This window comes from Mesitornis unicolor, unplaced genomic scaffold, assembly GCF_000695765.1.
Source record: "Mesitornis unicolor isolate BGI_N332 unplaced genomic scaffold, ASM69576v1 scaffold2953, whole genome shotgun sequence".
Classification (NCBI taxonomy): domain Eukaryota; kingdom Metazoa; phylum Chordata; class Aves; order Mesitornithiformes; family Mesitornithidae; genus Mesitornis; species Mesitornis unicolor.
Window position 1 is genome coordinate 2864 of NW_010173777.1, and position 10963 is coordinate 13826.

The window sequence follows — 10963 nt, forward strand, 5'->3', positions numbered from 1 at the left end:
GGGAAGGGAGGGCGAGCCTGCCGAAGGAGCCGACGCGGAGGGCGCGGGGCTGAGCCCCAAAGGAAGAAGGAAGAGGAATGGGGAGAGCGAGGAGCAGCCCTGTGCGCAAGGAGAGAAGAAGCCAAAGAAGAGACGGCGGTCTCGCAGCTCGTCTGAAGAAGGAGTGGATACTGAGGGGGGAAAAAACAGCAGATGACAGCACTGCCTCAGAGAGGGGAGGAAATAGAAGGAAATCGAAAGTACTGCAAGAGAGTCCTGGAGCAGGTAACGGCAAACTGAGGCCCAAGGATTTCTGGTCATTGTGGGCAACAGCCCCCAACAGAGTAGATACAAGTTGCCCTTAGAGTAACTTGCCGAATTTACCTGATAGTAAATCTTGTTTTCCTCTGCTTAATATATTTCCAAAGTAATTCCTTTTTTAGGGGAGCACCCCTTATTGCAAGCTTTGAGGATCAGTTTAGTCTTAAGGGAAGGATGGAAGCACGTCACTTCAATCTTCAGTTGCCTCCATACCAACAAGGAAATGTTTGGCTTTTGCACTTTAGATTTAGGAAGAAAGAGGAGTTTTCAAGCTGTTGCTTAAGTTTGTTGGTGTAAAAAGTTCCCTACATCCGTTTTCTGTAGCATGTTCTGACCTGCAGCTTTGTATTCCTGTTATCCAAACTCCAGATTCTGAAGAAGATATCAAACAGAAGGAAAACAGAAGCAACTCTAAAAATAGGTCTTCTAAAAGGAAGAAGGGGGATGAGGAAACAGAGGAAGGTGAAACAAGGAAGAAAGAGAACAGTGAAAGAACTGAAGAAAATCAAAGCACGAAGGAGGAGTTACTACCCTTAGCAGCCTCAGAGGAAGAGACAAATGTTCCACCCTCCAGTTTAATGGTTCTTGGAGACTATGATAGAAAGCCAGTGCAGAAGGTAACTAGCTTGACTGAATTTTGGTGATGGTCAGGAAGAAACATGTATCTTACCAGTTTATTTTATGTATGGCATTATCTGTTTGACAGCAGAAATGCTTTGTTATTCTCATTTCCCCCACCTCAGGTTCAGCCCTTCCTACCACAGTGGCTTGCTCAACCCAAACGAGTGCAAAAACGTATCAAAGATAATCTAGTTCCAATCGGAGATGTCCCAGGAATTCATCCCAGACTGTTGAAAAAGCTGCAAATGAATGGGATAGAGTTCTTTTTTCCAGGTAACTTGATAGTGCTCTTGTTTCTTTCTGAACTGACTTACATAGTTCCTGCAGTCTGTTGCTGTATATTTTATGTAGTCAGTGAAGTAAAATATAGCCCAAAAAACAAGCTTAATGCATCAATGTGATTGTACCAGTTTTAACCCTTCACTTTCAAGGCTTTATCTAGGCTGATTAATTTAAATCTGTTATCTAGTCTTAAATGCAGCTCCACAAAATACTATGGCTTGAAGTAATAGCTCACAGCTGCCAAAAGAGGGAGGTCTTACTTTTGTCCTCCCATTTTTCCCCTTATGTCAGGCATGTGCTTTAGTTCCTTCATCTCTGCTGCTAATCAGACCTCTGTGAGAACCTGTTCAACTCATTAAAGCAGCAGAAAATCACTTGAGCAAAAAAAGCTGTTGGTTTTCCATTATTTTACCAGTTTTACAAACAAGTACAATGAGTGCTGTCTCTTAAATAAGCAGCAAGCACAGCTGGAAGCAGGGATAAGAAGAGAAAGAGGCAAGAAGGCAAAATCTCTGGCCCTCAGTCAATTACATGATCCAGCTGAGCCTTGAGGCTTATGCAGGCCCTCATCAGGGTTACATTGGAAAGCCATCATGTGTCTTCTCTTTTAAAGTGTACCGTTAAGTAACTTTTTAATGTAAATGCTGTTGCTTATTTTGCCCTGGAAGATCTTAATAGGCTGCTGATAGCAGTTTCTTGTATTTTCTCATAAATCAAGTCCAGGTTATGGCATTTGGTAGCAGATGAATCAAGTAGTGTCACACTCTGAAGATGGAGTCCGCTGAAGTCATACATTGTATGTATCGCTGAGTATGGTCTTGTCACAGAGCTGGATCCTCTGGCTGCTAAATTTTGTAGATAAACCAGAGCTTTCCAGTTTGTCAGGGCTTGTCGTGGAGCGGGGAGGTAGTTGATGCATAACAGCCAAAGCTGTTGTCTGTACAAGACTGTTTGCTTCAGTCATTGTTTATTCTTCTGCAGCAAACTTGACTCACTCCGAAGCCTTTAGGAGTTGTGTGTTTTGCTCCCTGGCAGATAAGGCCACATTGCCTTCTATGTTCTGTGTTTGTGTCAGAGTAGTTTGTGCTTCAAAGAAAGCATGCTTGAGACAAATACTCACAGGTTTTAAATCTGCCCAGTACCATCCTAACATGAGAACAAGAAGACAGATACAAGTTGAAAACAATTTGTAACACAGTAACAGCCTGGCTGAGCACTAGAGCTAGCTGAATCATTGGAGGTGGAAATACCTGTATTCAATGCTAAGCTCCCATGAATGAACAAGAACCAGCTAAACCCAGAGAGTATCTCTATTGGCAACTGGTTTTGATTTCCTCCTCTCTTATGTTTGTAGCAACAACAGCCCAGATGTAGAAGCATACAGTGTATCTGTGTATATCACTGTGTATAATTGCTCTTCTGGATACACTTGTTTCAGTCCAGTTCAGTAACTCTGCAGTTAATGTTTGTTTCCATTTTTGTTCAGTTCAGGCAGAGGTGATTCCTGCTATTCTGGAGAGTGCATCCAATGGGTATTTGCTGGGGCAGGGAGGATACCGCCCCAAAGACATCTGCGTCTCAGCACCTACTGGCAGTGGTAAAACCCTGTCTTTTGTCATACCCATTGTACAGGTGAGTTTACCTCCAGTGAAATATCTGTAGGGAAAATGCTGGGGTTCAAGTAAAACCTGAACTTAGAAGCAGGTCAAAAAGATGGGGAATTTGTGGATGCAAAGCAAGAGATTTTTAGCTTAGAGCTGTCTAAGGTAGCTGTATGAGTTTGTTTTGTCTCAGCATCTCATTCCCTTTCTCAGACAGCAGTCACAGCATGAGGAGTTGAGAGGGTGAAGGGGAGTAAAATGGAAATGTAAAACTCCATGAGGATGTGTCAAGCCCTTCTTTTCTCACTATATTAGGTTCAAGAACCCCTTTCCCCCCTCACTGCTTGCAGAGACTCATTTGGCCTTTGTTTTGGCAGGTTCTGCTGGATCGAGTAGTTTGCCAAGTACGAGCTCTTGTTGTTCTGCCCACCAAAGAGCTGGCACAACAGGTATGTGGCTCTTCACCTTCTCCCTGACCAGAACTGGACCAGGACAAAGGCTGGTGCAGTCAGTACTTTGCTTGGCTGTTCTGTGAGGAAGGTTGAGGACCTGCAAGGGTATCTGATGTTGTTAGCTGATGGAAAGTAATTTTAACTAATTTCTTGGGGCTAACAAAGCCTGTTTCTTTGCAGGTGAGTAAAGTGTTCAACATTTACACTGATGGAACAGGTCTGAAGGTCGTTTTGATTACTGGCCAGAAATCATTTGCAAAGGAGCAGGAGATGCTTATCCAGAAAAAGTAGGTAAAAAGGTCTTTTGATAAGGTTTATAGAGGTCGTAAACTGTTTACTCTCAGTAAGCAGGGGTCAAAATATAGGCTACTGCATCACACCATCGTGCAGTAATGGTCTTGAATAGTGGGTTCATGTGCTAAACACTGGCTGTTCTGTCTTTGTCAAAGTGCTAGCTACTACCCCTTCTCTGTGATTGTGTTTTACTAGGTTTTTAGGTTCTTCATTAGCTGAGTGAAACGCAAACATTTACCTTCTACCCACAGATACAAATTATTCTTAAAGGATTTTGCTGCAACTAAGCTTTTTTTTTTTAAAGAGCAATGCAGAATTATGGGCTTTGTTTAAAATGAAGGTTTTGTGTCCAGCACTGTCTTTGTGTGCTTTCCAAAGCAAAGTGCATATTTGAACTTTATTACTTCTCAGTTAAAAGTGAATAGTAGGAAAATCTTACGGCATGCTAACTAAGGATCTCTGTTACGTACTTTATGGTGTGGGGAGAAACGTACTGATGGGCTGCTTGTTCTTTCAGAGTGACAGGCTACTGCAGCCTGGCTGATATTATTGTGGCTACACCTGGGCGGCTCACAGACCACATTAGCCAGACCCCGGGATTCAGCCTGACACAGCTTCGCTTCTTGGTGAGTCAGCTCTGCAGGTCTCCCATCTTAGTGCAGTGTCTGTTACAGCTGTAACTCCTGCTTTGTTCTTGCATGATCCATCAATACTGTTGGAACTGTTGTATGAGCCTTGTCTATGCTCCAGATTGCTCAGGCAGTGGTCTCAAGATGAGACGTTTTATTCCAACTCGTGACATCCAAGTGTCGACCCACTTCCCCTTCTCTCTTAGCTGCTTGCAAACACCAACTCAGAGTAAAGCCTTATTGGTCAAGGTTGGGGTAAATTATCTGACTGTGGTAGCTTCCACCATGTGGGAGTCCATGCAGAGACATAGCTGCAATCTTATTTAGGATATGGAGACTTTTGTCTCTTACTCAGAGATGTGGATTGGATTTATGCGCAAATGAACTTGTGTGTAGTTTGAGTGTCAGGCTGGTTACTGAACCACTGAAAGAAAAGCAGAATTCAGTTTTGGGGTAGAAACTTCTGCCTTCATTCTTTAATGATAACATTACAAAAGGAAAATAAAAGCTGCCTAATGCTAGACAGTACGTAACAAGTAGTGGTTTTTGTCCTTGTGAATTCAGATCGTAGATGAAGCTGACCGTATGATTGATGACATGCACCAGAACTGTCTGAACCAAATCGTCAAAGCTGCATTCCAAGTAGAAAATGACTCTGGCTCCAACATGCTTTTTCAGAGGACCAAGCCAGGGCCTATAACAGCAGCCAGGCAAGTTGCAGAATGCGTTTCTTTGAGCGGGTAGCACGAACACCAGCACTTAGATGTCACTGCCTTGCTTCACAGTGTTCCCTCACAGGCACTCCCAAAGCTTGGTTACACTGAGAAAGGTTTGCCAAAGTAAGGCAAATGCTTTCTCAAGCTTTTAAAAAACAGACAGTGATCAGCTGATACTAGAGGATGTCTTTTAATCTGAAGCTTGAGTATTGTGTTCTCCAACTTTTCCTTAATTAAACTAAAGGAGCATCAAAAGAATGCACAAATATTGCAAGTCTGTGATTCAGAGTAGCTATAGTAATGCCCTCTGGCAAGCTGAGTAACGCATTGGAAGGAAAACTCTTGGAATTATCTCTCTGCAGCTGCTGTTTTCATACAGCATGGTAGAGATGTGTCAGAAACTGAGAACAGTGACCAACAGAGGAAGCAACTAGCATGAGGACATGGATAACTAGGGTGCAAGGGTGTGTGCAGTTGGTTTGAAAGTGCTGATCAGTTCCATCTGTGAACTCCACCATAAAACAAGTGTGGAAAAGAACCTACGGGAAAGGCCCAGGGCAGGAAAAGAGCATTAAATAGAGTTAATTTCTTCCCTTGTAACTTCATCTAAAGGCACTTGTGGAGGGGCTCCTTTGCCCCATCCTCAAAGCTCAGTTTCTCTGTGCTATTTATTTCAGCTCCTGCTGTCCTCAGATACCCTTACAGAAACTGCTGTTTTCAGCCACGCTGACCCAGGACCCAGAGAAACTGCAGCAGCTGGACTTATTTCAGCCTCGCCTCTTCACATCTGTCTATTCTGAGAAAGCACTCAGAGATGGAGCAGAGACTGAACAGGATTCTGATAAGAAATACACACTCCCCGAGGGGCTGTCGGTATGACATTAATACTCTTGAATAAATTATACTTGAAGATTTGTTTAGCTCTGGAGTATCTAGTTACGTTTTTATCCTATAAACAAATATGTTTTCCCTATGGTTGCTTGCATTATAGAGGTGCTGGGAGAAATTTGCTTTGGGATTATTTATGACCCGGAGAGCTCTACCTTTATGCATTTGTTTTCTCATTACTTGGTGTCATTTGGTTAAGACTGGATTTTTTTTGTTTGTTTTAATTAAACTCTCTTTATGCAGAGTTAAGTTTACCAGCAGTGGGTAGTGGAGATATGAAGTAATAATAATGTAGCAGCACTTAAAACTGTTCATATGAAGAACATGCACCCTGTAGATAAGAAGGCAGTGCATGTTGTTATTTGCTGTGGAGAAGTGAGCACAGATGTCCTGTCTCCACCTTGTGTTGTATCCTCCCAGCCTGTAAGTGTGACTTATTCTAAGGAGGGTGGTGGTGTGGGGTCTGGTTTTCCTGCTATTAGTCAGTTATAAAACATCTAAGCCTCTGTAGGCCATGGACAGGTAGTGGGTTTCGGAGAAGGTAGCCTTGGCAAGAAGTCATTTTTCTCTCCAAACTTCTTCCCTGTCAACTGCAGCAATGCTATGTGCCTTGTGACCTGAATTCCAAGCCTTTGATCCTCTTGCATTTCATGCTGGTAATGAAATTCACCCGTGTGTTGTGCTTTACCAACTCCAGGGAAGCTTCTCACAGGTGAGTTTATCAGTGAGATCACTATGGTAGGTTTGTCAAGTAATGTTACAGAGATAATGAAGTCACTGTTTCTATCCCATTTACCTACAGATTGTTCCTCCTGGTTCAGGCCTTTGGTGGAGTCACTGTGGCTGAATTTTCTTCTCGGTTATCTCCAAGTGAGAGACAGAGAACCATGAAGGAATTTGAACAAGGAAAAATACAACTGTGAGTATCTTAAATGAGCTTCCTGCATGTCTTCCAACACATAGGCTATTTCCAGCATGAAAAGCTAGGTAGAACCAGGAACACAGTTAAATGTGGTCCTCGGTAAAACACAGCGTGCAGGAACCAACTTGCAGAATGGGTGTGAGACTGGGACGTGTGGCTTTTGAATTGTTTACTTTGCATGTAACTTGGCCTGTTCTAATCTAGTTGTAATCTGAATTTCTGTTTATTTATAACAAGCAATAGATGTAACTGCTTGTTCATATAGTTGCTCAAAACACATACAATTCTGAAAATCTTGTTTAGTGTGTGTACTTGGCATCCAGCGCTTGTTGAAAGAAACAGATGTTGGTGCTAGCACTTAATATAATATTAGTGTTTCCTATCAAAGAAATCCGTGATCAGACTGGCATAAAGACTTCCATCCATGTGTTTGATTTTGCTTTGTGATTTTGGGAGCTATATGGGATTGCATCTGTGGAATGTTTCTGAGAGGGAGGTAAATATTTATTTTCTGGATTTTCTTTTTGTCCAAACCCTCTGCTTAAATTCCTCCTTGACTACTGGAATTTCTCACCTCGCTCTCTGTGTTCAGTGCTGTTATGGAATGTTCAAATAGCTTACAGGTTTGTACCTCCAGTGTGGGGGGAGATGACTGACTTAGTGTCACATACTTGGAGAACCTGGAAACACCCAGTAACTTAATGTGCAACAGTCAGTGACAAGCCTGTAGTGATGCTTGGAGGTCTGCAGGCAGACAGTACTGCCAGTGACAACAAGGGGTGACTTACAATGCTGCTGTTGTGCTCAGAGGCTGGCTGCCCAGTTGGAACAGAAATTAGCAAGAGTTGTGCAGTGTTCACTTGTGTTTTACTTGTGTGTGTCTGTGTCTGTGTGTGTGTAGTGCAAGAGATGTTACCTGAAAATGACTATATACATTTAAAACCAGGTTAATCAGCACAGATGCCACTGCACGGGGTATTGACATTAAAGGAGTGAATTATGTCATTAACTATGATGCGCCGCAGTTCATCAGGACGTATATTCACCGGTAAGACAACCAGGTACAAAAGCTTGCTTTATTTTGAAATATTTAGCAAAGGTGGCATGCACTTAAAAGGGTTTTTAGCATTAGATTTTTTCTTACATTAATGTGCAAACAGTTAAGTTGTAGACTTAATTTTGATTAAAATTAAGCCTGTAGGATCACCAGAGTAATGCAGTATTAAAACAGAACTAGCATGCTATTACAGAAAACGTATTTTACAGGAGCTAGAAATACTGTCCTGGACAGCTGTGAAGAAGCCCTGCAAATGTTCATCCTGTGTAACATGTAGCTAGTCCTGCTGTGCTAACCTCAAAGACCTCAGAATCAGATTTTCTTACATTTTGGAATCGGACTGTTGGGGCTGGTAATGGCAGTGACTGAGTGGCTAAACTGGCTTGATGCTACTCTTTCCATTTTTCAGAGTTGGAAGAACAGCTCGTGCAGGAAAAGTGGGTGTCGCTTTCAGCTTGGTCCTTAGAATTCAGGTATGTTGTTGGTGTGGGATTCCTTTGAGCAGGATGCATGCAGGGGCATAAGGAGGATAAGGTTCATACTACCTTCCACCTTTTCCAGTCAGCTGAGCTTTGTACTTGGAAACTTCAATTATTTCTTGACTCAGCAGCACATCCCAAAATGTGCTCACTGCCAGGCTGATAGGCAGTGGGGTGTCTCATCTTCCGTGTCCGTTTTGTTGCACAGGAACGTAGGTTTCTGCGGATGTTGAAGGATGCTGGCATCCAAGACATAAAGAAGCAGCCAGTGAAAGGCAACTCATTAAAGCCGTTGGTGCAGCAATATGAGGAAGCTCTGTGCAAGCTTGAGAAGACAGTCAAGGTAATAGAAATGGGAAAGAGAATTAAAAAATCAAACAACTTACACAGTATATTGCAGCTACTGACAAGCACAAGTATCAGTGTCCAGGATCCTTTCCTTTGAGACATTTCCATTTCAGTGTGAAGGAAATGTTTGTGGGTGCTTCTTTATGAAACACTCAGAGGGTAGGGAGGGGAACAAGAGGCTTTCTGTTACAAGAAAGGTAGGCAGCATCCCTGGAGGTATTTGAGAGATGTAGACATGGCACTTAGGGACGTGGTTTAGTGGTGGACTCAATGATTTCACACGTCTTTTCCTACCAAAACAATTCTGTTATTCGTTTCTACGATTCATGGCATTTCCTTTTCTGTTCTGCCTTTCTCCTTGCCTCCGGAGCTTGGATTTTGGCAACCACACAGGCAAAAGCAGACAAAACACAGAGATTAAACCTTTTGTCAGTGCAGAGTTTTAGGACTGTAATTTACAGCTGTGCTTACTAGAAGTTGGGTCTTCCAAGTCAGGAAAGCATTTCCTGCAGGCCCTCCTTTATACACCAGTGGGAAGGTTGAGAGCTTTCAGACAAAAGCAGGCTATTTAACTTGCCAGGTGGGTAGACCAGGGATCCATGATAGACTTTGCTGTGTGATTTGGACAAGTGTTCTGCTCTGATAAACATCTGTCCCTGAAAGAATTATGATTTTGAGTTGTAGACTAGGAATGTTTGAGAACTGAGGCAGAAAGGATTATTAAATTGTTCCATTGCTCCCCAAAATCCTTTCTGTGTGACCCTGAGACAGGGGCATCTTCACTTACCTTTTCAACTTTGATTTTTTAACAGAATGAACGAGCACAGAAACGAGCCTGAATGATGCGTTGTGATTCGTGGCACTGAAGCTGCTGAATGGGATAGGTCATGGACTGCTACTGAGCACAGGGACAAAGAGATGTGGCGCTTGGATGGAGCTGAACAGTTGGCTTGTCAACCTTATCATTTCTGAAGTCAGCTGTTACAGGCCTTGTTCCCCTTTCAAGGACACTGCAAACAGACTTCAGTTACTGGCTTAAAAAAATAAATTACAATATAGTTGTCTTGAATTACCACCAGTGATGAGAAGAGCCATTACACAGCTCTTGAGTGTGGGCCTTATGCAACTGCTGCTCTCAAGGTGAGGGCTGTGCCTGTCCTGCCACTGAACTGATTGGTGCTGCCTCGCTGCACAAGCAGCTGGATCTGCCCATGCATAAACACCTGCAGAGTGCCTATAGCAGAAGTGTGAAGAGCTGCTCTAGGCCGAAGTCACTGCAACTTTTAAATAAATACTATATATATTTAAAACAGTGTCTAATAAAAGATTCCTGCATATGGGGATGGGAGTAGTGTTGAAAGGATTTTTCACTTCTGTTCTTTCATGCCTTTCTTGTCGTTTTCTTGTCTATGTTGTTTCCTTCCAACATATGGTGCCTGTGGTAACAGCGGCTATTAAGTGTTAGATTGGTGTTAATGCTGACTAAAATGGCTGATGTCTGATATGGATGTGCTGGAGCTGGCTACTATCCCTGCAAGCCATAAATCTCTATTTGACACATGCTACTGGTATTTTTAGCTGCTCCTGGCAGAAAAGTTTGAGTTACTAAGTAGCTGCAGCCTGTAACTCCTCTCCAAGACTTTAACCAGCATGCACTCCAGCTCTGGCTTATTTTGTAAAACAAAACAAATGTATACCAGCATTAGGAATACGTTACTGGAGCAAAACCAAGGGCTGAGACCGTTGGAGGAGTGGGTGTCAGTAAGGGTGGTTGCATCTTGTGAAGACAGGAGCAACGTATGTGTTCCTGCTGCTCTCGGGCAGTTTGTGCACAGCACAGATGCCTGGGCTGGTGTCAGCAGCAACCAGGGAAGGTTTTCCATGCAAGAGCTGTGGGCTCCCGGGCGCAAAACGAGGATGTTTTGCAACCTTTTGTGCACCTCCATCCCCTCAGCCGAGATTTGCTTTCCCTTATCGTTAAGCAATTAAGGGCAGTTATTAAGATAAGCCCCAGTGCAAACACGAGGTGACAGTCTGGCTGGGACTTCGCCCCGCAGGGCCGTTCTCGCCCCCGGCCGCCCCAGCATCTCCGCAGCCACCCCCCGGCCCCCCCGAAGTTCTCCGCAGCCGGTACCGCGGAGGAAGGCGGGGGAAGCCCCCGGGCAGGGCGGTGGTTCCGGCAGGGTCTGCTGCGCTCCGCCCCCGCGGGAGGGCCCGGAGCTGCCCCGCCCTGCCCGGGTCCAAGGGGCTGGTGGGACAGGACAAGCCCCCGGGCAGGGCGGTGGTTCCGGCAGGGTCTGCTGCGCTCCGCCCCCGCGGGAGGGCCCGGAGCTGCCCCGCCCTGCCCGGGTCCAAGGGGCTGGTGGGACAGGAC

At 44.1% G+C, this 10963-nt stretch overlaps 1 protein-coding gene across 1 annotated transcript in view; it reads left to right on the top strand.

Moving 5' to 3' along the window:
• Window positions 1-9428, top strand: part of DDX51 (DEAD (Asp-Glu-Ala-Asp) box polypeptide 51) — a 9914-nt gene extending 486 nt beyond the window's left edge. The window contains exons 2-16 of the mRNA XM_010180817.1: window positions 7-163; window positions 642-917; window positions 1044-1194; window positions 2690-2835; window positions 3182-3253; window positions 3437-3543; window positions 4068-4176; window positions 4744-4889; window positions 5573-5768; window positions 6380-6495; window positions 6586-6702; window positions 7652-7753; window positions 8172-8235; window positions 8450-8584; window positions 9402-9428. Coding sequence (XP_010179119.1) covers window positions 7-163; window positions 642-917; window positions 1044-1194; window positions 2690-2835; window positions 3182-3253; window positions 3437-3543; window positions 4068-4176; window positions 4744-4889; window positions 5573-5768; window positions 6380-6495; window positions 6586-6702; window positions 7652-7753; window positions 8172-8235; window positions 8450-8584; window positions 9402-9428 — 1921 coding nt within the window. The remainder of the gene's footprint in view (window positions 1-6; window positions 164-641; window positions 918-1043; window positions 1195-2689; window positions 2836-3181; window positions 3254-3436; window positions 3544-4067; window positions 4177-4743; window positions 4890-5572; window positions 5769-6379; window positions 6496-6585; window positions 6703-7651; window positions 7754-8171; window positions 8236-8449; window positions 8585-9401) is intronic.
• The last annotated feature ends 1535 nt before the right edge of the window (window positions 9429-10963 follow it).